Source organism: Phaethon aethereus (genome assembly GCF_964289735.1).
Source record: "Phaethon aethereus genome assembly, chromosome: Z".
Lineage (NCBI taxonomy): Eukaryota > Metazoa > Chordata > Aves > Phaethontiformes > Phaethontidae > Phaethon > Phaethon aethereus.
In genome coordinates this window covers 58,096,302-58,122,093 of record NC_138577.1, presented here as the reverse complement: position 1 = coordinate 58,122,093, position 25,792 = coordinate 58,096,302, and the positions used below count along the sequence as shown (strand labels likewise).

At 40.1% G+C, this 25,792-nt stretch overlaps 1 protein-coding gene across 1 annotated transcript in view; it reads right to left on the bottom strand.

Annotated features, from left to right (window-relative positions):
* Positions 1 to 19,301, bottom strand: part of GAK (cyclin G associated kinase) — a gene marked incomplete at both ends in the record, with an annotated part of 73,055 nt that extends 53,754 nt beyond the window's left edge. Inside the window, 6 exons of the mRNA XM_082012892.1 lie at positions 63 to 188; positions 1,944 to 2,086; positions 2,519 to 2,633; positions 4,905 to 4,964; positions 6,393 to 6,454; positions 19,160 to 19,301. Coding sequence (XP_081869018.1) covers positions 63 to 188; positions 1,944 to 2,086; positions 2,519 to 2,633; positions 4,905 to 4,964; positions 6,393 to 6,454; positions 19,160 to 19,301 — 648 coding nt within the window. The remainder of the gene's footprint in view (positions 1 to 62; positions 189 to 1,943; positions 2,087 to 2,518; positions 2,634 to 4,904; positions 4,965 to 6,392; positions 6,455 to 19,159) is intronic.
* Positions 19,302 to 25,792: the final 6,491 nt, after the last annotated feature.

The following is a 25,792-nucleotide window of genomic DNA, read 5'->3' as shown; positions in this document are numbered from 1 at the left end:
ATATTAACAGTTAAATGACTCCATTGTTGATATTAAGATTAATCATATTAAAATAGTCTCACCTCTTCTTCAACCAGTGCTCTTTTTTGTGCAGACCAGTTGTAGTCAGGATAGTAAGCTATAGTTGTAGCACTACCGAAATCACAAAGTTTAATCGTCCCTTGGTTACTAATAAGCAAGTTTTCCACCTTCAAAAAAAGGTAGAATAATAATGTAAAAATGTCTTTTTTCCGTACACTAACATACATGCTTTTAAACATCAACTCATTTGTGCATATATATAAAAATACTCACTTTAGCCCACAATATTGTTTACAGGAGCACAAAGATTTCAGACAGTACTGTAGAAGTATATGGTAGTAATACAGCCAATTTTTAAAAGGAAGCACCAAAAACTACAAGCAGGAAACATTCAAGAGAACAAGAAATAAACCGCAGGGGGAAAAAAAAAAAAAAATCATTTCCTTGATGTCTAAGAGGCCAGTTTTTCAGAAGACCACTTGCAGAAGCAGTTATCTTGGAATCCAAATATCTTCATGCATAAAACTGAACGCTGTTAGCTTAATTGCAGTGGAGTGGAGGTTAGAACTGCTGTAGATGCAAAACAGGAAGGTACTAGTAGAGAAGTAGGCTGCCAGGAGACACACAGAAAGAGGTGCCGTGACCCTGGGCAGAGACAGAAAACAGCTATTTGAGGACCATGTGCTGCCTGAATAGTTCATTTTTCTACTTCATAAAATCCAAAACTGGATTGCTAAGTAAAATGGGGAAGAAACTTAAGGGGAGGGTAAAAGTAGGTATTGGGCAGAAGTATTGTGGGGTCATAACCACAAAAGGCTGAAAATTCTTATCTCTGTATGAAGTCAGGAAAAGGTATAAAAGTTAAGATGCAAATGAATAACGTTATAACACCACACTTCAGATAACTAGGTTTGTCTCCCCTTTCCCTTTGAAACCGTAACATTTCTGGACTTTCTTCTGCAAAACCTGTTTTCAGAACAGCCTACTAACCTCCCTTACACATGCCCCTTCCAACTTCTTCCACCATAAAAGTAATTTTGATTAACCTACAGGAAGACGTAAGCTCTGTTAATGATACGGTTAGAGTAACAATCTCAATAAGCAATCTGAATTCCCTTCTCTGTTGGATAACCTTTGCTTATCTTCATATACAATAAGAAGGGTGGGCATTCAACACCAATTTAAATTTATACACTAAAAATGGTCACAGCAGGACCAGAGATCAAGCTTCTGTGCACATATGTTCTGGTTTTTGTGCTTTGGTAAAGGTTGCTAATAATGTAAAACATTCCACCTGATTATTCAGATTTTAACAGGCTCTACAAACTGTGTTATACAGACTAGCTGTGTGCTGCATGGCAAATCCCGAAAAGATCAAATTCAGACAATTAAAATGTCAGAGAAGCACTGCTGTTTTACAAATCGCCCTCTAACTTGATTAGAATTTTTACAACTCTAACTAGCTGGTTTCTTCCAGTGCTGATTACACGCATTTTAAGTGAGAACTTCATCCAAAGGGGTTCAGGAACAAGAATAAACTACACTGACAAGCAAGAAAAGGAAACCACAGGAAGACAGAAGCAGCCACCACTATGAAGGTGAACTTGTTTAGAAGCTGCACTGTAGAAGTTCACAAATCCTTATACTTTTAGTCAAAATAATTGAGAAAAACCTGTCAGGACTCCACCCTACTGCCTGCCCGTGTGTCCCCCCCAGCCACCCCGCCCGCCAAAAAATGCTACACTAGCATCTCAGGTCTCATTTGAGGTTGGCTCAAAACTCTGACCTACAGGTTTTTATGCTGCTGATCCAAGTTCAGCCTTCTGGGAAGGGCAGCATCATTAAGTGATCCCTGTTTGGCTCCTGATTGTAGTAAGAAAGAATTGTAAAAATTCAGCATTTAAATAAATGTTGTAACACACCTTTAAATCTCTATGGATAATTGGAGGCTTCTGTTTATGCATATGCTGCACTGCTCTGCAGGTTTGATAAAAGATCTTCAAAACTGTGTCACAGGAGATAGGTCCTTTGGATTCTACTTTCTTTAAGAATTCCACCAGCTGTCCTGCAGAAAATCAAAGAAATTCATATAAGCACACACAGAAGACCACAAATACTGAAAGCTTGGCATGAATAGACACTCTTCTCATCAAGGAACATTTATAGCCTTGAGTTGTAATATTAGATGGATCTTCTGAAAATGGCAAACCCACACCGACTGCAGTGCCAAAGGAAATGGTGTTCTAAGGAACTATTCCTCCTTTTTTCCTCTGAGTAGTCTCAAACAAAGAACTTAATGATTATCCTATATTTAAGATGCAGTTGAACTTCAGCCTCAAAGAACTTGATGCTTATCCTATAAAAGATGAGGCTGAACTCTACCTCCACTGAACTATGCTACCTTTAAGAGGCTTTCAAAGCTTCTAAGCTGTGAAGCACCCTGTGCAAAACAGCCGTCAGAAGCAACATGCATTGCTGGAAAAGAAATAAAGTTTACCTTTACACAGCTCCGTAAGCAAAAGAAACTCTGCCTGTCCCGTGTCCGATTCTTCTTTTCCTATAGATGCAGCAGAGCAGAACTGGACAATGTTGGGATGACCTGAAAGTTTTTTCTGGAGATAACATGTTCAAGGAAGATGACTGCCAAGTTTATTCATACTATTTTATACAGCAGTTCACAGACATCTCATTTGCAATGTTAGCTTAAAACCACAAAAAGCATTACAGCTGCAATTAAAATACTAAGCAGAACAGGGAAACCATGCCTCAGCTGAAAAAAACAGACTTAAAAGAAGCCACTGAAAGTAATATAATGAAAAGTCAAAACATTTTAAAAAAATCCTTGTGATTAAGGCTCTGAGGAAATTGGACTTCATAACAGGCCTAGTTACTTCATTTTGTCTTTTGACAATGACTGCAAGGCATTACACAAGTAGCAGAGAGACCTTTTAATTATCAGCTGCTTCTTGAGCTGGCTGATCAAAAAAGGGCTATGGTATCAACACCTGTCTTTTCAAAGCAAGTATGTTATGCTTCAATTTCAGTAATTAAAATAAAATTCAAAACAAATAAAAGCTCTAGAAGACCAAGGACTTACTTATCCTGCCATCATTAGTAAAAACTCTTCATACTAAATGTTTGTCATGTTTCACTTCCAGTTCAAAAATCCAAGGTATCATTTTTTGAACTATGTGAAGGAGAGTAAAATGTAAGTTCCCTGCCTGGAACTTCCTGCCTGGAAGTTACACTGCATCATGCCTATTTGTGTTGCTCTGATGTGTTTCACTGTGCTCATATACTGAGACTCAAGCCTATGAGACAAATACACTCTATTTACAAGATGCATTCACCAAGTCTGAAAAGAAAAAGACATCATAAGTATAGCAAAGCTACAAAAAAGGGGCAAGCTGGATCCACTAGATTAGAATGAATCCAAAGAACTGTTTTATACCTTATGCATCTCTTCACAACCTTTTTCTCAGAGCTGGAGGAATTAATTCAATTTCACAGTTATATCTTGGTACATTAGCAACAGTTAACCCTCATTCATGTCGTACATATGCTTTAATGAACCTCAGTTGTGAAAAAACATCCAAAGAACATGCAGTTCTTCACTCCTGGCAAGCTGTAGTCAGAGTAGCTAGAAAATGTATAGTGCTATGGTAGTCCGTTCTTTGCAAGTGTACATCTAGTGAACAGTGTTTAGTGTAAGATTTTGCCCAACAAGCCAGTAATCATAAAAAGAAATATGTGAGTAGCTTAAATGAAGATCAGTGGTTTTGCCTGGTAACTCAAAATGAAGCTGAATAGTTGGAGTAGAAAACAAAACAGCATACCATAGCTTCTCACTGACTCTTGAAACAAACTGAGGGTCTTAGAGCAGGTGCTGGGGAGCAAATACTGAGTCTACTAAAGCCAAAGACTGAAAACATTCTGAGATTACATTATAACCTACCATCTAACATCACTGAAGACAAAAAGGACAGCAACAACACTGAGAAACATCTGCTTCCTGCTTCTGATGTATGTATTCTTAAGTCCTTTCAGTACTTAAAGAGGAGCTTATAAGAAATATGGGGACAGACTTTTTAGCAGGGCCTGTTGTGATAGGACACGGGGTAATGGTTTTAAACTGAAGAGGGTATGTTTAGACTAGATCTAAGGAAGAAATTTTTCACCATGAGGGTGATGAAACATTGGCACAGGTAGCCCAGAGAGGTGGTAGATGCCCCATCCCTGGAAACATTCCAGGTCAGGTTGGACAGGGCTCTGAACAACCTGGTCTAGTTGAAGACATCCCTGCTCATTGCAGTGGGTTTGGACTAGATGACCTTTAAATGGCCCTTCCAACCCAAACTATTCTGTGATTCTATGATTCTACTCAAATTCCCTCCTTTAATATTCAGTATTACTTTTTAACGTCAGATGCATCTGAGGCAGAAATTAAGAAACATTGAGAGTACAAGCATAAGTTTTGTGTAGTCAAAAGGCAATAAATCCAGTGCACGTGAGGCAAGTCTACTTAAGATCTAAGTATCATCTGAATAGACGAAAGGTCTTTTGACCACAGTCACAGGACTGCAAGAAAGCCCAAATAAGAATTTCATTTCTTGCTAGACAGAGTACATGACAAAATCTACACTAGCTACAAAAGTTATCTGCACACATTAAATTCCCGTAATTTTTGAATAACTGAACTTGCTGGATGTTGGTGCCAGACTCATGACAAACCAGGAACCCAGACCTTCCTCAGAATGTCAGTCCTCTTAAGCAGTGTATGGCATAGGAATAACTGAAACTGTAGAGCAGTCCTCTGTTTCTCACAAATGTTTCCATTAAATTGCCTAATATCAAACATAAAAATATGTTCCAGAAAAGGATACCATAAAACAAACTTCCTGAATGATGGCTTTGTTCTTTTCTTCTTCATTAGACAACAATCGCTATCAGAAAACAGAATAATTAAGATATAGTTATTATAACTTACAGAAAAACAGTGCACAGATTTTTTTCCAAAACACAAAGGACAAGTTATAGTAAAAAACCAAAGGAACTGTGATGGGACAGTAAAAAAAGTGAGCTTATTGTACATTTGTACATACTGCCATAAATACGACACCCAGTTTTTCAGCTACCTGTACTGTTCAGGTTTAGCAATAAGTGAGTCATCATAACCTTTGACACTCGTAAAGTAACTGCTCTGATAGTTTTCTGTTGCATAAAACACTGAAGTCTCCTGGCTACAGAATTGTGCCCTGACAAGAAAAGATTCACCTTTCACGTCAAATAATTTGTAACAATCTTCAACCCACTCCAAATAAAACTTCTTCCAAATTACATAGCCCAACTTTTTCAATGGTACCCAAGTAATCAGCAGTAAAATTAAGCATTGCTATTTCCAGTATTGCTCATATTGAGTCAACATTTGACTAGAATCAATCTGAGCATTTGCTACAAGCCACCAGTCTTACAAAACAGAGGAAGTACAGTAATGGTTCACCTTCCATCTGTTATTTTAAATGAGGCTACTTCTGGATGACATTTGGAACACACTATATGGGTTTGATCACATGTTTTGTTACTGTAGCATGTGGTATGAAAGTAAAAAACCAGGCCAAGTCATTACCAGTGGTATAATGCCATCTTATCTCTCCCACCCTTTTACACTACTAGCCTTCTCACTTTCTCTTCAAAGATGGATGTCTTTGCACTGATACAGCCACATAACACCCCTACTCCAAAAATGAAGTCATTTTGTAGTGAACACAAGTGCCATGACTTTTTAGCAGCAAAATACAGCAAATGACTTCACTTTATTGTCCTTTCCATAAGACTTCAGTTTTTCAGCTGTTACATAACTATTAGAAGCCTTCAGAAAACAATAATCCAGCAGAGTGTCTCTGAAAAGCACGAGGCTGAATGTTTGATCAACAAGTCAAACTGTGGAACATTATTTTTAATACTGATGAAATTTACTCTGGAAGTACAAAGGTATGCTAACCACCAGGCTAAATCTGCTTCTGAGGGGTGAAAAAATCCTGTACGCCACTTCAAGTAAGTAGGGAAGATTCTTTTTACCCATGCAACAAAATGCTTGGGGCAGGGTAATGAATTTCTAGACCAAATGAAGACAAACAGCAGTAGTACCTAATAGAACAATTCCCATCTTTGACATCTAAGTATAAAATGCAGGGTTCTAAAAGGAATGACGACTCTAAATATAGGTACAGTGTGCTACAAATACCACTTCATCATTGTGGATTTTTCCAAATGACTTGTTCAGTGGCGTACATCAAGGACTAACTGTCATGTTAAAGCATCAAGCAAAAAGACAGACGTTATAAACCTGTAGTGAAGTAAATTCATTTTACCTTCAAAGCATAATCTTTGCCACTTCCAAGATCCTGAGCTTCATACACAAAAGCAAAACCACCTACAAGAAGAAGGTACATTAAGTCAATTTTTATTTCAACATTCAGATAAATAATTCTTTTTAAGTCTAACAGAGCTAATACATGAATTTAGATGCTTTTCTGAATGTAAGAAGTATACGTGATATTCAGTGGCTTGCCAGGAATCTAAGATACTCTCTTCCTTTCTTTTATACATGCCAGAAGCACACTGACTTTGTTACTTTCCTGCATTTTGTTAGTCTGCACATGCAGATTTCCCACAGAGTAATTTTTTAATGCAGGTCCTTATAAAACCAAGATTCAGTACAGACAATATTACCTAATTATTTGAATTAAACTAATTCTTGGGTTTACACTGTTAGTGTTCCTATAAAAATAGCAATTTCCATGGAAGATAAAATGTTAAGTATACACCTCCTCATACTTTTAGGATAATTGCCATGCTTCAAGCTTCATATTAAAAGCAGAAAGTGTTTTCAAGCACTGAAGTACACACCCAATAAGGGTGATGCTGTTGCTAAATTGCAATTTGTCATTCCATACAACATTACTTTCCTTCAAACTCCTTTTGTCAGAGTATCTATTTCATCAAATACTACCACTTTGCTCAAGAACACTGTGCAAATTTCCACAAAGTAAAAAAGACTGAGAAAGAGTTACAGGTCTGCTAAGTTTTCTCAACTGCTGATTATGTTAAACTAACTGTATCAAAAGAACATATTTGTACAGTTCTACTCCGTTTTAAAGATCCTAGTGTCATTTCCATTTTTGGGAGGAATGTTGTCCTTGTGGTTAGACCAACAGTGTGGTTGCATATATGCACTCCGTTTACTGCAAAGCATCTCTAGTAGATTAACAGCCAAAGTGACAAACTTTCATGATTTGCCTTCTACTCCTTTAATATAAATTTTATTTTCATTGAACTACTTCACAATGTCTTCTCTAGCAAGAATTTGGAGAATAAGCATAGAAGGTGTCAGTGAACTACAAAATTTTACTGGTCAAAAAGGCTAAGAGTAATATAACTGAAGAATGAAACACCACAGACAAAAAACAAGTTGACAAGGCACTTCTTTTAAAAGATGCAGGATCCAAATCAGTACAGTCATGTTACAAGCCAATACCCTCTCTGTGGATGAGGAATACTAACATCAGGCTGAAGTGAACACAGTATTTGCTTTGTGCAATTCAATCAAATACAAGGCTTTTCAAGAAGTACTCTCAAAAGTTTTACATGGCAATTGACCATCACTGTTCTCCAAGACTCCTGAATGGTACTGCCATGTGGGTACTGCCCACATACAATTACTTTCCCAATAGCAATCACAACATGAAACTAGTAAGTGACAAGCTCCTGGATATTGGAGCTTGCTTTTGGTATCTAAAGGAGAATTTTACACAGAAACAGCAAAACCAAGGTCCCAGTTACAGAAGGACAAGGAAAAGAGTGTAAATAGTGCACCATAGAAGAGTTAAAATTATCAATGAGAACACCAAAAATGACAGACAGCAAGGGCTGCAGTTCAGTCCCAGCATACATTACCCATGCATGCATTGTGTTTATACATTTACTCAGACACATTCTGTAAAATCAGGTTCAGTACTTCCCAGAATAGCAAGTTCCCTTAGCTTTTCTAAAGCCCCCAGTGCAAGTGTCCTGATCAGTAATTACAATCAGCATTTTGGGCACTGGTGGGACAATCTGCACTTACCACCATCTTAAGAGTATTACCTGACAACACTTTTCTCCTTTCTGAACATATGCAAGAAAAACATGGCTCTGGGCAATGCTGATCAGTTATGATTACAGTTTAAAGATTTCACAGAGCTGGCAAAACAAGCAAGAAAATCTGTGAGTCGTCCTTCTACTGAAGCTGGGTGCTGGGAAGCCATGTTCTGGGAACCCAGCCAGTTCCCTATTCACATTCAGAAGCAGGCCCCAGGCTTCAGAGTCCACTGTCCCAGTGAGTTTTAAGTCCCTACACCAGTGTACACCAGCCACTGCACCAGAGCTACTGTCTGCATGTCTTTGCCCTACACAGATCCCACCGAGCTTCTACATGGTGAAAGTACTGATGGCCCTACAGAAGAAAGTCTTTACATTCATCTTGATTCATATTTCTTTTATTTTATTCTGATAACCTTGCAAGCTGCATCTTGAAAACATATGCTTTGATTTACAAAATTATAGCCTTCAGGACAGCACAAGTTTCTAGTACACAAAGTTACCTCACAGTTAGTTTTCTGGGAGGCACTTAAGAGCAAAATGGTGAGAGAGGCACCCCAGATTAATAATTAATAACCAGTGAACAGTTATTCTGCAAGCTCAGCTCAGCTGTGTACACTGCCAAGGGTTGTACCAGGCCTGGAATGGAGTAAGTCTAACTCTGCATTTCAAGCATACAGCTTGCTAGTACCTCTACAAATACAAGCATCCACAGACTCACATACATGCACTGCAAAATATAACCATGCTTCATTCAAATGCATCAAATGCCCTCCTGGAAATTATACAAGTGAAAGAACCTACGCATCAGAATTAACTCATCAAATCAATTCAATCCCCCATTTCCAAGCTTATATCTGACTAACAACCAAGGTGACTCAAACTCTGAAAAAGGCCTTGCTACCTTTCCAACTATTTCAACTGATACGCCTTCCTGCAAACTCTTCCTCCAATATAAGAAATGCTTAAAATAGAGACCAAGTTTCACACTATGGCTAAGCTTAATCCTGTGGACACTGAGTACAAAGGAGTTAAAGGAGTAGTTTACCGCACTAAAAAAGATTATAGTACATCTTCAAAAAAGATATATTTCAAATTTTCACATAAGTGCTGGTCATCATGCAGTCCTCCCAAAACTCTAGACACATTCACAGTTGCCTGAAATTTTCACTCTCAGTTCACAAATAATCTCAAAATTCATGCCTAAAACTCAACCACACAAGTTCATTTCAATAGAAAAGCCTGGTTTTTTTAACAGAATCACAACATTGCAACCACCTCAGAAAGGCTTCTGAAGTTTAAGTAATTTTTGTTGCACTTAAATGAAACTCATTTCCAAATGAAAAAATTAATTTCAGTCCTCTTTAATTGCTAACTAGGATTCTAAGGCAATTTTATATTCAGCTTCATAACTTCAGAACATACACCAATTGTATGTTTCAATACTCACTGAAAATCATAAATGTTCATTTTGGCCTAGCAATGCAAACCATTCAAAAATTATAAATTCTTGTTGACAACACAAGTTAATACAAGCTTTGCTTAGGTTAAAGCACAGCTATTTGACTTTAAGTGAAGCATAATTGACCTTTTCTAGAAATCCAGTAAAATCTGCATACAAAGTGTCCAAACTAAGATTTTGCTTAAGTCAAATTCAAAGCTGGTGAGACTCAACGTGTATATTAGCAAAATACTTCGTTTATTTTTTTATTTTTATACTTTTATGCTAATTTATATTAGCAGAATACTTCGTTTATTTATTTTCATACCATGGGTTAACAAAGGAAAAGTAATGAAGAGTGTCTTCTTTAAGACCCTTTCAATGGTGGCATTACTACCAATGCTCCTAGCCATAGTTATGCAGTAGGATCTCACAACCTATAAACAGATGTATTAGAAGAGAAAGCTGAAGGTAGAAATATCATTAAATTAGTGATAGCTTGAGAATACACAAGTAGCTTAAAAGATACGCTTTTATTTCAGCGATTGTACCTTAAAATCAAGTACTGAAATGCTAAACACAGAGTTAAGTGCATTAAACTTTTCAGAACTCTAAACGAAAGCCAGTGGTATCATGCCTGATTAAATTCCTACTTCATTGCACCCATTTTATAGAGAATTTTACTGCTGTGGCCGCTAATGTCATCCTTTACAGCTATGCCCCTGTCAAAACATCAGTTTTAAGCAAGTTTCTCATTCTGTCATTTCATTGTTTCACCTGAACACAATTCAGTTCCATACAACACTGTTCATTCCAGGTGGTGATCAGTTCACTAGTACTGCAGCACTACAGCTGATACCAATTTTACATGTATAGATTTCTGGGATATCAAAAGAGGTACAATAAGTTGTGAAGGTACTTATAATTTACTTTTTTTTAAAGCCATCTGTTACTGGTGAAAACAATTCTTTCTTGAAAGGCAAAATTAGTCCTACTGCTTCATTATTAAAAGCAGTTTCATTTAGGGTTTGATGCTGGCTTCCTTGTAGAGCTAGTCTGTTAAAACAGTTTTTATATACCCTAAATAGGGACAACTTTACTGGCAAAATTTCTCCTTTGCCTAACAGTTTACACCAGGCCCTCTGACCAATGTAGTTTGCAAAATAATTTGGAAAAAAAAAACACCACCACAAAAAAAAAAGCAGTTTCACCTGCTTAACTATAACCACACCAATGATTTCACAGTCAACAATTTTCACAGTCATGACACATCAGTCAACGATCACACCCCTACATCAACATACCTGTATGAATGAACACCTGTATAGTAGACCCAACTGAGGCAAATGACAAAATGTAAGTTAAGAGCAGAAGGACCGCTTTGCTTTCTTTCCTGGTGTAGAAAGAATGTAGTTTTACTTGGGGTGTTCTCACTCATTATTTCCACTCATATAAACATCTGTAGATGGTTTGAAGTCAATTTTCTGAAGCTTTTTTTATCAGCAAAATCTTAGTATTTCCCCATACAGGTTACCATATGTACACACCCATCCAAGCACCTGACCTGAGGCAAGTTTCACTGCTGAAGCATTTCATATTCCCATCTTCAGAACACAGCCCAAACTCTCAAGAATGGTCTCAGATAATTATTTTCTGCCAGAGTAAGTATGGCAGAAGAAAACTGGGTTTCTTTCTTTTCTGTAGACACAAACTTACACATAAGACATTCACTATAGAGCACACCAATTCATGAAAATGGAGTAGTCGAAGTACAACAGCCAGTATTGCCCCATAGCAGACCCAGAGAAACACGCTAGACCACAAAGCATACCAGTCTCACCTTCCTGGCCACATTGAGACCATTTGATGACTTCCTTTCCTAGCAGAGAACTAACCCTACCTCATTTGCTTTAATAGTGAGCACTCTAGACTCATCCTTACACCACCACAGCCCACAGGCATTGCTCCTGTCAGTACTTCATCCGCCTCTTATAAAAATTAGAAGACCTTTTCCAGTCATGAGATTTGCCTCTCCCTTGAGTTAAACCTAGGCATCACATAATATCAAATAAGTTCACTGTACTACCAATCAAATTGGAATTAAAACACGTCAGGTTTTTTTATCCTGTCCCTGTTTTTCCCATCTTCATCATTTATTCAGACAAACCATTTCAGTGAAATGACAGTTTTCCTACTTGTCAACTAGTGAAGCATCATAACAGGGACACCAAGCACAAGATAAAACTGCTTGCTACTGTGATGCATTATTTCATTACACACTTCACTAGTCATGAGAAAGGGATGGTATGAATAACTTCCTGTTTATAACTATTTGATATGACTTGTCCGCTCCCCTCCCAAATACTGACCAGATTTGTTCCCATATCAATTTTGAGTAGCTTGATTGAAACACACTAATTTGAGCCTGGACTACAAGTTACAGTGCATCTTACCTGCAAGCAGACACATGCTTTTCTATCAGAGTACAAGCAACAACCTTAATCAAAGCAGAAAGGATGCTCTGTCATTATTGCCAAATATATTTAAGTTTAATTAATTTTTGCTTAACTGATAAGCATGTCTTTTAAAGTCCAGTCATGCAATTTGTGACAATTGCAAAGTCCTAATAACAAGATGAAACTGCCTTAAAAATGAAGCATGGCTCAAACTCAAAGATCTGGACTTTTTCCCATAACCTTCAGACGTGGAGAGGTAGAACACCTTGATACTTTCAGAGCTCCCCTGCAAGGAGAAACTGCTATACTGAGAAACACAGGCTTTAAAAAACAGCACTGTTCTGCATCATGTTCAAAAACTTCTCTACATTTACAGTAAAGGGAATGTGAACTGGAATGCTGCTAGGTCAGGGTGCTTCAGTTGTTCTTTAGGGGTTGTCATCTTTTTTTCCCCACTTCCAGGACATCTGCCTCACATATAGTTTGCAGAGTAACTATCAGTTCATCCTTTACAACACAGGCTGTTGCAACTTCTTTGACTTGATGTGAGCCCTCCTTCCTTCATAGTAACTCCAAACACTTGCCAGCAAATCAAACTACCAATGTGCACAGAAGCTTGACTGTTATCATGCCTCTGCTGCCCAGTTTTATGAATATCCAAAAATCAGCATTTAATTACATTAGCACCATCCTGTGGATCCAGGAGTTGCAGAGCCCATCAGGTTGTACCTATAAACTGTACAACTGTAAAATCTGTAAATTGAAAACTGTAAAAAAAAAAATTGGTAAACTATAATATTGCCTGTAACTCAAAATCCTGAAGGAGCCTTGAAGTCTAAAGCAGCATTTTTTTGATACTTTAATGACAGACACAAGTTTCACTTTGTCAGAATGCAGCTTATAACAAGTCACATACATGGCTTCAGTTCACGACAGCTTTTTTAAACTCCCAAAAAAAATGAAGTCTGTAGCCTATTCCTTAACCTTTCTAAGGAATGATTCCTTCTTCATGGTGAAAGTTTTACACTCGGCTCAGTTTGAATAATGCATTTTTGTCATCATGTTTCTCCTCTTCTGTGCTCTTATTCTTTTGCTCATGCCTGTTGCTCAAAGGAAGCATAAGAAATCAACACACATGAAAAACAGCTGTTAAATGCCTGCTACAGAACTTGCTTGTTCCCTGCTTTTCACACAACTGTATATCTGGTTTATTCTCAATTGTTCAGTCTCATATGTAAAATAAGCAACAAAAGCATTGGAAAGTTGTGAAGCATACATGGATAGTTAAGCAAAGAGGAACTAGAAATTATATTTCCTTTTTTTACCCAGGTACCTTTAAAAAAAAAAGCGAGATTTCAGGGAATTCCCTTCCATATATCTCAATCCTGATTTTCATTGGCTTTTTTCAGCATACAGATAAACTACGTTAACCATCTGGGATAGGACTTCCTTCTTATGGTGGCACAACTGAACAAAGTGGCACATCATAAGGAAGATTAATTTTGTCTTATTTGCAAAATACAATTCTATTGAGAGGAAAATTCTCTATTAAAAAAATAAAGGACTAGTATTAAGTCATACCAAAAAGCCTTAAAGACTTAATGGTGCAGGAACTGAAAGTCAGTCCTAACATCCACAAGAAGGAAGAAAAACCCATGTCTATACTCAAAGTGGTTCTTTCTAAACTGAGGGACAAGGACAAATAAAACAATGTAGTGGGAAGGAAAACCCATTCTCTGGAAGAAAAAACAAGGGTAAATGGACTCTGAGTGTATTATAAACTTGTACTTTATCCAAAGTCTCAACGAAAGTTATGATGAAACGGCACAGAAGTTTCACTGCTTTGTCTAACCACTGTCTGAAAAGCCATTTTCTGGAACTTCCCTCAGCTATCCCATGCATAAATCAGCACTATAAAGTCAACGTGTTTCATGAGATATAACTGATATCTGAAGAGCTGGCAAGCACCCCACAAGAATCTGCTCATTAGGGTATTAACATGAATAGTGAAATCTCCATCTTTGACTTCACTGGAGGGTATCAACCCCCTGATTCTTCTGCAGAAGAACCTCACACACACTGGAACACTAATTTCATCACTTATTCTCAGCTTTTGCTGCATAGTTGTCAGGCCAAAGAGCACCTGGCTAAAGCAGTAACACAAACAAGTTTCAAACACATTACAGACGAGCAGACAGTATATTTCTCAATATGCTCTGAGGGACAAGTGCTGCTCATTCCATTCCATCACTGCCTTCCACTCACAAGAGCCTGAGTTGTTTTATATAAATTCTTCAAGTTGAACCAAGATACCACTGTCCCATTTCACATAAAATCAAAGACTTGGCCTATACTTCACAGAACAGCAACTATATGCACAAGAATTAAAGAGAAAGCCATAGTATATTCAAAAGTTAATCAGACTGCAGTTGAATTAGTTGTTGAGAAAGATGAAAACTGTAATTTTAAACAGTAATCATGACAAAGTGGTCTCCTGAATCTTTAGCACAGATATCAAAAAACGGAGTAACTCAAAGTGTTTCAAAATAAGTCACTGAGAGGACTAATAGAGGTATTTTATGTGGTTTATCTCATTTAACAGCTTGCCAGGAGAGAAATAATAAAAACTTTTTAAAGATTATTTTTCTGTTAGTATGATCACTGTTCTAGAAAATTTCATAGAGCTAAATAGGACACAATAATTTCATCTTTTCTATGCAACCTACAAAACCCAACAGCAGTACTCAATAAGAAAATTAAAGTCTCACTTACTGGCAGTGGAGTATTTGTAGGGATATTACATTATGCATTGAGTGGTAGTAGGAACCACTAGTGAAGTTGTCAACTGAATTTTTAAAAACGTAACCTAATCTAACCAAACACATAACATAAAACGTGCAGGAGATTCCTTCATCCTTTCAACCTTATAAGAGATTGAAAAGTATCAGGTTTTGTTCCATGGATCACCATAAAGATGAAGTTCTCTATTTTCATAGAGAAGGATCTCTAGAATAGAGGTTCTGTATTTTTACACATTCCATTTTTACTTTGTCAAGAGGTATGACATAATTTATGAACTGCTGTAACTGTTTCTGCTACCCCATCAATGCAACAGCTACCTGCTTTTACAAAAAACATTAAATTAAAACATTCAAGGAAGAACATGGTTATATTTAAAGACTGCATAATTTTTAAGCACATAAGGAGTTTTGTCAATAACTTTCTTAGTTACCAAATCATCATCCCGTCTTTCATTTGTGCTCTAAAAGGTAGCAATATTTTATTAAACATTCACTCAGCATACAGCAAACAGGCCTCTCTCTTCAATTAGCTACCTACCAAAGCTAGCTGTACAATTACAACTGTACATTTTATGATTTTCAAAAAATTCAACTTTGTCATTTTGGAACTTGATAGTGCATGTCACCGGACACGATATTCTCACATCAGTTTACCCTCTCACTGGACTATCATTACTAGACAGAATGAAGAACGAGTTCCTGTAATTCATGGACCATCTTTAGCATTGGCAGTCCCCCAATGACTACTCTGGCACCTCAGTGACCGGGTTCTATTCCTTCTACAGTATAGGCGGAGATGAAGAAATTCCCCATATTCACTTATCCATCATCTTTAAGTGTCACCATTAGCAGGTAAACAAGCATAAGATCTATAAGAGAGGCTTTGTCCAACACAGGCAAAAATGAAAGCCAGCAGCATCCAGCATTTGAAAAATAAATTTGCAAGGTTGTTCGTCTGTGCAAATATGCCAGCTTTCAGGAGCAAGGAACAAGAAATTGCTGAAAACTACTGTTCAGCCTGCTGTGGTCACTTGCTCTCCCCACTCTCCCCCGAGGTCAAATGCACAGGCTATATCCATCGTTGAATCAGTAAGGACTGTCTCAGTCCCTCAACTATCTGGTACAGATTAATCCAGGAACCCTGACACCCCTGAACAAAGGGGAAGGACACTCCAGGATGTCAACTGAAGAAGTCAGCATGAAAATGCACACACAGTTCACATGAACAACAAGGGATCTGACTACAGTTTAAGCCACCTTCACCTAACCCTATAAAAATCAAACATGTTAGTAAGCATTTGTAGAACTGTTATCACAGGTAGCTGGACTATGTGTATGCAGGCACCCTGGTGAGAGCAGATGCCCATGTTGTGAGGGAGACAAGTACAGAATACTCAGACTGGCAAGTGACTTACAGGCATATAAAAGAGGGGCCTCTGTCACAAAAGTGTGAAATACTTACATTTACTAATATTTACTAATTAGGTATGTCATAGTAATTATTGTGTCATAATCAATTGTGACATTGATTATATCATAATCAATGACTATCTTAAGTAAAACTGCATGGTGGTCTGTGCACTTAACTAGAGGATCCAGAAGAACCATGACACCTGAAGCCAGCATCATACGAAGGGCAAGTAGGGATTAAATGTAAAGGCCCCAACTTATATTCTCTAAAATTTCTTAACTGCAGTGAGCTACTGAAATGCCCAAGTAGAAAATACAGGAGACCATATTCTAGGAGCACTCAGTCCATCCTATGACACAGCCTGTTCATGCATTTGGAGGTAGTATCAGTGCTAGAGATCACCACCAGCCCGTCTCCACGGGGTTGCTCTCCGCTTCCTGCGGCAGCACACCACGTTTTCAGTTAGCCCTAGCATGGTACTTCTGCAAAATGAATGGGGAGACGCATCCAAGTGAACCACACAGCTAGTGTCTCAGCTTACAGCACAGCCCAAAGTGTATTTGCACCAACACAGATGGACAGCACACTACAGAGCTGGAAAGAGCTGCAGCGTGTGAGAACAACTGAACTTATGCTGACATATGACCATGTAATGCTAGTCCACAGACTCTGTTCACACCAACTGAAAACAAAGCAGACCATATGATCTTACAGAAAAGTCCATCTTTCTGCATTGGCAGATCACAGACAGTTCACCATGGATTTGAAATCTAAATTCAGAAAGTAGCACTTGACTTTCCAGTATGGGATTTGGCATGAAAGGTCTCATTTAGAAGAAAAACAGATTCTATATTTGTCAGCATGGAAGGGGATGCTTGTAAGCCACAGTTATGCAAGCATGCATCAGAAGATGTCAAACACAACTGCAGAACTCAAACATAAATTAAATTTCAGCAACAAAATAAATGATATGCTAAAGACAAATTCAAGTCTGAAGACAGCAAGAGAGGCTGGCACTTCCATATTTTATATCTATTTTATATTTAAACTGAATATACCCTAAGGGTTGTTTTAGCCCAGCTATGTTGGCTAGAAAGTCTTACTTTCCAGCAAAAGCAAGCAGAGAGACCCAATTTCAGTTAGGGAAATACAGGGAAAACATAATGAAATAAAACCATAATACTGAGATAAACATGGAACACGAAGCGGTGGTTACAGATAAACCCTCAAGAACACTAGGCTTAAAGCATGTCCCCATCTGCTTTCAGTTATCTAACCTGGTATCTTTCCCCTGACATTTTAGAAAGCCCTTGTCAGATCCTGGGAAACAGTAGGCTGCTGCCAAGGTAGAGCTTGAAATATTTCTTTCAGAACCAAGAACTAAACAGCAGACATCTCAAACGTAGCTTCCTGCCCTTCACTTTGCTGTTCTCTGGAAACTGCTGTGGTCACTCCTGGCAGGAATGTCATGGTATCAGCAGCACCAGCCAGTTTCTTTAGCATTCACCTTGCAGTCATATCATATTGAGTGCTTATATTTCACACACAACTGTGACTGAATCTTTCGTAAAGAAACTGTAAGTAAAGGCTGAAGGCAGAAGGCAGAATAGGACTTGACCTTTAGTACTGTTTTAAATGCACTTTACTACCTAAAAAACTGCCAGGTTTCTTATCATATGTCAAAAGTGCTTAAGCATTAAACTAAAAACTTATTTGCCCTTAAGATGATAAAACAGTGATGAAGACCTATGTCCTGTTATTTTATATAAGCAAATTTTTGGAGGTTTAACTGAAGTAGCTAATCTTGAAGAACTGAATTTTTCTTTCATGCTGGTCACTAAGATTTCAACAAAAACCTACTGAGAAGAAAAAATAATAAATCTATTTATAAAACTGCTTAAATAGAAGACAGTACAAGAAGCAACTACAGAAAATAACTTCAACAATGAAAAGGAGCTCTGAATAAAGCTTTGGGGTGTTTAAATAACATCAAGGACCTGTACGAAGTTAATGAATTATGCAACTGCATTAATACCGAGAAATTCACAGTTTAGGCTTTAGACAAGCCTTCAATGTCTCTTCTGCTTGAAGAAATAAAGTAATTCCTCTGACCACCACAAGCACAACAAGATCCAAATTTCTGCTAACTTCTAAGTAATTGGCACACACCAAACACTGCACCTCTTTTAAAACAGGCTAGCAAGCAGTGTGTCAAGATGCCTACCCAAAAATTCACTGAGGATGAAAACTACCCAGACATTTAATACGTGTACTCTGGCAAAGTCTATAGGTAGAACGAGATCTGCCTCCTGATATTTGTGTTTAAAAGTTAATATATTTTCCTGCATTTCACAGTTTTCCAAACAATCCAAAACGGCACAGGCAAACTTGCACCTTTGGCATAGTATCATAGGTTGTCATTCTTTCAAAAATATATACGTAATTCACTATTTCCATGAGCTCCTAGGGAGATCATAAACTCCTCTGAGAGTTGTGTTACAAGGCGAAATTACTCTAAATCATAAGGCAAGGCAAGGACGTCGCCACGCAACACGCTGGCTCTCCACGGGTATTCCTCAAGCGAGCCGACAACAGTAACAGCAAGTATTGCTCCTACACCGGACCCTGGCGAAACGCCTTCCGCGGCACCTACGTTACCCCAGGGCACGCGTGGCCCCTAATTAAAGCAGCTACAAGAAGGCAACAGCCCTTTCGGAAAGGCCGGCCGCCGCCTCGCCCCCACCGGGCCTCCCTTCGCAGGCCGCGGCCTGCCAAGACGGGAGCCCTCTCGGCGGAGACAGGGGCGAGGGGTAAGGCGGAGCGGGAGGCCCGGCGCCCGGGGGAAGCCCCGCCCCGCCCGGGCCGGCCCGCCGGCACCGCCCGCCCTTACCCTCCGCGATGACCCGCTTGATGCGCAGCTTCATGTCGCCCATCTCCACCGTCTGCCCCACGAAATCGTTCTGGTCGCGGCTGGCGGCCCCCAGGGACCCGGGGCCCGTCAGGAAGTCCAGGGCGGACTGGAAGAGCGACATGGCGCCGGCAGGCGCTGCCCAGCCAGCGGCAGCCGAGACGGAGGGGGACAGGGGAGGTGAGCGCGGCGGCTGGGGTGGCCCCACAAAGCTACCGACCGCACCAACACGAAGCCACCTCTTCGGCCGCCGTTCTCTTCGCTCTCGGCTGCTTCCGGGAGCGCTGCGTCAGTTATGATCTCACGGCGCCACCTCCTCCCAGCCCGCCCCCGCCCCGCCCGCCGCTGCAGCCAGCCGGGGCACCGCACGGACGGCCCCTCCCCACTGGAGGGAAGCCTCGCCCCTAGCGGCCGCACGACGGGGCGAGGCGGAGCTCACCTTCCCGCGCGGAAGGCGGTGGCTGGCCGGGCTGCCGGGGGAGGCGGGTTGGGGCGGCCGGGAGCGTCCAGGCTGCGGGTCCTGGGGCGGGAGGGGGCAGCGGGCTTTCCGCCGCTGGAGCCGGAGGCCCGGGAAAGGCTGGCCCAGGTGCTGCGGCGGCTTCCCGAGACGCGTTGCGACGGCGGGCGGCGGGAAGCAGAGCGGGAGGGAGGGCCGGGGCTAAGAGCGCGGGCAGGGAGCAGGGACGCCATTCACTGGGCGGCAGGTTTTTTCCCGCCGTTAGCGCTCAGCAGCTTGGCAGTCACCAAGAGAGTGCGTTCCGCCTGTTGGTACCTGGGACCTGCGTTAGATGGCAGTGGGGTAGCGCGTGCCCTTCTCCCACAGACTTGATTCAAAAAAGTTAAATTTAAACTCAGTAACATCAAAGTGTTATTAAGCAGACACCTTTATTGCAGCGCTGGACGCATGGAACATTTCTCTTTCTAACATGCATGCGCTGAAACAAAAGTTCATCCTTTATATACCCTAAAGACATGAATATTCAGACATTTTCTGAGAAATCACTGCCTCCTTGCTCATCTATTACATTTATGTAATGCTGGCATTGCAAAACTATATTAGGCATGCGCAGGGGTCTCGGGTGGTCATCGGTGGTCGTTTGGGGAGGTAGCCCCCTACTCCTTTTTCCCTTTTATGGTCACAGGTCTCTCAAGGATAATTTCTTCTCCTTGGATGTTCACCCCTTCTGTTGTCCAGCCAAGCGGTTCCTTCTTATCATCCTTGTTGGAGCACTCCTGCCAGTCTGTCTCTATGCTCAAGGTTAAGATATCGTCTCTGTTCTCATTAATCTCTCAGTCCTTGCTCTTAACCCTTCTTTGTTTTAATTTTCATGAGGCCTGCTTTCCTCGTGATTAACTGTTTGCACATAGTTTGGGGTGATAATGGGGTGTATGGTTGCCAGTTTGTTCCTAAAACTTTACCAACTTGTTGCACTATTTGCGCACAAAAATGAGTACCCCTATCTGAAGATATTACTGCTGGTACTCCAAATCTGGGAATAATCTTGTTTAAAAGTACTCGTGCCACTTCCCTAGCCTTATTAGTCCTACAAGGGAAAGCTTCTGGCCAGCCCAAAAAGGTATCTGTTAATACTAACAAATACCGAAACCCCCCTTTTCTTGGGAGTTCAGAAAAGTCTATTTGCCGATTTTGATCTGGAACTTTCCCTTTATCAATACTTCCAAATTTTACAAGATTTTCTACCTTGGATTATTCTTTGAGCATATTTCACATTTATTAACCATGTTTTTTACACTTTGAAACAAATTCCTGGCTACTATTTGCTTCATAGGGAATTATACAAGGCTTCAGTTCCCCAGTGAGTCTTGTCGTGTTCTGCTTTTACCAGTTTCCCTAATATTCTAAAGGGAACCATTATTCTGTTATCTTTTAATTTTGCCCAACCTGATGATTCAACTTCTGCTTCCAAATCTTGAATTAATCTAAGATCCTTATCATAATCAACCAAGTCTGGTAGTGGCAAAGCTTTTTCAGGAATCAAACTTAATACCTCACCTTGTTCCACAGCTCTTTTTGCTTCATAATCTGCCAATTTATCCCCCACTACCTGAGCAGTGTTACCCTTTTGGTGCCCGTTGCAGTGCATAATTGCAGCTGCCGAAGGCGATTGTACTGCATCCAAAAGTCTTAGGATCATGTCAGCATGCTCAATATGTTTTCCTTGGGCTGTCAGAAGTCCCGGTTCCTTCCACATAGCCCCATGGGCATGAACTACACCAAAGGCATATTTTGAATTTGTCCAGATATTCACTGCAGTCCTTCAGCAAGCTCTAATGCTCTTACTAAAGCAATTAATTAGGCTCTTTGTGCAGAGTTACCTTTAGGGAGTGACTTTGCTTCCACCACTTGGTCTGTGGTGGTCACGGCATACCCCACCATTCGAGCTCCATCCTTTACAAAACTAATCCCGTCAGTGTACCAAGTGTGTTCAGCTTCCTCCAGCAGCTCCTCCTTCAAGTCAGGCTTGCTTACGTACACGATCTCAGTGGTTTCTATGCAGTCATGTACCACAGCCTCCATTTCCTGCTTATCACTGCCAAAAAGAAGCAGGGTTTATAACAGTAGATGTGACAATTTCTACATCATCCTGTTCCATCAAGGATTGCTTGATATTATAGGAACCTTGATGGCAAGAGCTAATGTCCTCCTTTTTGTTCCAAAACGGAAGTTGCAGCAAGGGAAGTGTGCACAATCATCTTTTGCCCCAAAGTGAATTTTCAGGCAGCCACTGTCCGCAGGCATCCTGGCCATCCTTTTCTGACTTCATCCAATTGTTTGGTAAAGTACACTACTGCTCGCTTATGAGGACTGACCGTCTGTGCTAGAATTCCCAAAGCCACTCCTTGCCTTTCATACGAGAACAGCCAGAAGGGCTTTGTTATATCAGGTAGGCCCAGCGTTGGAGCCCTCATTAGCTCCAATTTCAGTTCTTTGAATGCCCTCTTGACTTCATCAACCCATATTAATTGTGTCTGGCTATTTTCAGTAGTTCATACAGATGTTTAACCAGAAGTCCATAATTATAGATCCATAACCGGCACCAACCCGTCATTCCCAAAAAGGTTCAAAGCTCTTTTACCATGGTCGGTTCTGGAGACCTCCAAATAGCTTCTTTTCAGTCATTCCTGAGCTGTCTCTGTTCCTTAGAAATCACAAATCCCAGGTATATTACTTCTTTCTTCAAGATCTGGGCATCCCTGTAATGAGACTCAGTAACCACTTAGTCCAAGAAAATTCAACAAACTCACAGTCCATTCTTTACATTCTTTATCCTTTTCTGTGGCTATCAAAATATCATCTACATACTGCAAAATAATCCCATTTCCTAGAGGTCTTTCGCAGGCCTCTAATTCTTTAGCTAATTGATTTCCAAAGATTGTGGGGCTGTTTTTAAATCCTTGGGGTAGCACTGTCCAAGTTAGCTGGGTTTTTCATCCTGAATCGGGGTTTTATCATTCAAAGGCGAATAAATTGCAGCTTTCAGGGGCCAAGGTGAGGCAAAAGAATGCATCTTTCAGATCTAATACTGTGAGTCATTTCTTTTAAATTAGTCAATAAGGTGTATAGGTTTGCCACTACCAGGTGTAAATCTTTAACTATCTTATTTATTGCCTATGGGTCTTGTGCCAATCTATAGGCTTTGCCATCAGGCTTTTTGACAGGCAGAATAGGAGTGTTACACTCTCAAGAGCATTCACTTAATAATCCGAATTTTATAAATTCTCCTATAATGCTTTTCACTTCTCACCTGTCTTCCAATTTCAGGGGATATTGCTTTACCCTAACAGGTCGTGCTCCCTTTTTCAGTTTAACAACAACCAATTCTGCATTTTTAGCCTTTCCAGGTATTCCTGAAGCCCATACTCCTGGGTATACTTGGCCTTTTATTTCTTGTATAATTTCTTCTTCCCTAATTTGGGGTTCAGTAAGAGCCAAACTTAAAATTTCAACATAGTTCTCTTCTGGTATTTTAAATTCAGTTTCTCCATCTCTAAATCCTATTTCAGCATTCAGTTGTTCTAAGAATTCCCTTCCCAAAAATAGTTTAGGAGCCTCAGGCAGGTAGAGGAATTTATGAATCCTTACACTTTTCCCAATTTTGAATTTTAGTAGTTTCTAAAGAACGCTTTTCAGCCTGTCCAGTTGCTCCCGCAATATAAACAGTTTGCCTACTCACAGGTAATAAGGTCTGATTTAATACTGAAAATGTGGCACCTGTATCTAATAAAAATTCTACAAGTTTCTCTTCTTTCCCTAGCTGAACTTTTACCAAGGGTTCCATTAGGGAAGATTCCTCTTGTCCCTGTCAATTATCTTCCAAGTCCGTAATCATCACAGACTCGCCCAGTCTCGGGCAATCCTTTCTCTAATGTCCCCTTTGCTTACAATAAGCACACTGATCTTTCGGGAGGGGTTGACTTCCCCTAGATGGGACACTTACACTACTTCTCATGGCTCCTCTCCTCCCGTTAGTGTTTCCTGGTGGGTTCCGAGAGGTTACCTGGCCCCCTGTGGTGCACAAAGCAGCCACTGTAGCATTGGCAATTGTTTTGCCCATTTCTCTCTCTCTTTCTGACTGTCTCTATTGTGATACACTTGCCAAGCAGTCTCCAGCAATTTCTCTAAATCTCTCACATCTGTTTCTTGCACTTTCTGTAACTTTCTCCTGATATTGTCTGTCAGCTGTCCCAAAACCAGGAATATCAACTGACCCTTTCCCTCCTGAGAGGTAGGGTCTAAAGGAGTATATTTCTGCATCCCTTCTTTTACTCGGTTCCAAAAATCAGTAGGGGATTCTTTTCTATCATCTGTCTTGTTTAATTTCATACAATTTAGACCAATTTACTGACTTGGGATAAACATTTCTTATTCCATAAGCAATCCATTCCCTGTACCGCATTGATAAGTCCCAGGCTCCTGGCTGGTTAGGGTCCCAATCAGGATTGGTAATCAGAACATGGTTATCCACTGTTCCCAGCAAAGTTCCAGCCAAAAACAGAGCCTGTACTTGGGGCTCTCTCTCACAACCATCTGCTTTCTGCCTTACTAAACACCGCATCCAACATTGCATGTACATCCTCCCAATCAGGGTCAAACAATCCTCTAATCCTCTAATCCATTCTGTGAACCTGTAAACATCTTTGTCCAATGCTACAAGCCGAGCAACATCTTTTTTGCTTCCTATTTCGCTTATTTTTGTCTTTTTCTATCGCCAGGAACATAGAGTCCTGGGGTGCTAAATTGATTCCACATTCTTTCTGCCATTCAGGATGGTTTTGCAGAGTGAAAAATGAATCTGCATAAACCACTTCATCCCATTTTCCTTCTCTCTGAAGGAACAACATTAATTGTAATAACGTATTATATTTTAATGTCCCATTAAAGGGCCATTTTTCTCCATCATCTAATTTATAGAGAGGCCACCACTGATTACAATACTTAATTAATATTTTTCTATTGACATTTCCTCCTGGCACTCCCCATGCGATCTTTCCAACACTGTAAAACACATCCCAATGGACTTTTCTTTAGAATTTGGCCACTCTGTGACTCTCCCATATCTGTTGCAAATTTTACCATTAATAACAAAAATCCAATAAATGACAAACCAATAATCAATACCTGAAATGCATTAGCCAAAAGTCAGATAACAGTTAACCAATCTTGTTTCCAAATGGGGACGCAGCCCCTCCAAATGTGGATGTAATCCCCTACCAAATGGGAACTAAGCCCCTCCGAATGGGGATGTAATCCCCTACGAAATGGGACATAAGTCCCCCAAATGTATGCCTGTAAGGTGCTAGCAACCTGGTATACGCCGACCTGTGTGCACATCTTATGGACGGTCCCCAAATTAATTGATCATTACCAAATTCAAGATTTAAAGATGTCTTCTTAGCAGAGGGTCTTTGTCTGTTCCTGCGGTGATCTGACTGAGGACAGGAGTCTCTCCGGAAAAGATCTCTGGGGGTACCCACGAAAGTCCCAGACTCATTGGGTCCCACAGCCAAACAGAGGATGTCCCATCTGGGTCGCCATATGATTCAAAAAACTTAAAGAAATTTAAACTCAATAATATCAAAGTGTTATTAAGCAGACACCTTTATTGCAGCGCTGGACACATGGGGGATTTCTCTTTCTAACATGCGTGTGCTGAAACAAAAGTTCATCCTTTATATACCTTAAAGACATGAACATTCACACATTTTCCAAGAAATCACCACCTCCTTGCTCATCTATTACATTTACGTAACGCTGGCAAAACTACATTAGGCATGCACTGGGGGTCTCATGTGGTCGTCGGTGGTCGTTTGGGGAGGTAGCCCCCTACTCCTTTTTCCCTTTTATGGTCACAGGTCTCTCAAGGATAATTTCTTCTCCTTGGATGTTTGCCCCTTCTGTTGTCCAGCCAAGCGGTTCCTTCTTATCATCCTTGTTGGAGCACTCCTGCCAGTCTGTCTCTATGCTCAAGGTTAAGATATCGTCTCTGTTCTCATTAATCTCTCAGTCCTTGCTCTTAACCCTTCTTTGTTTTAATTTTCATGAGCCCTGCTTTCCTCGTGATTAACTGTTTGCACATAGTTACAATGTTGGCA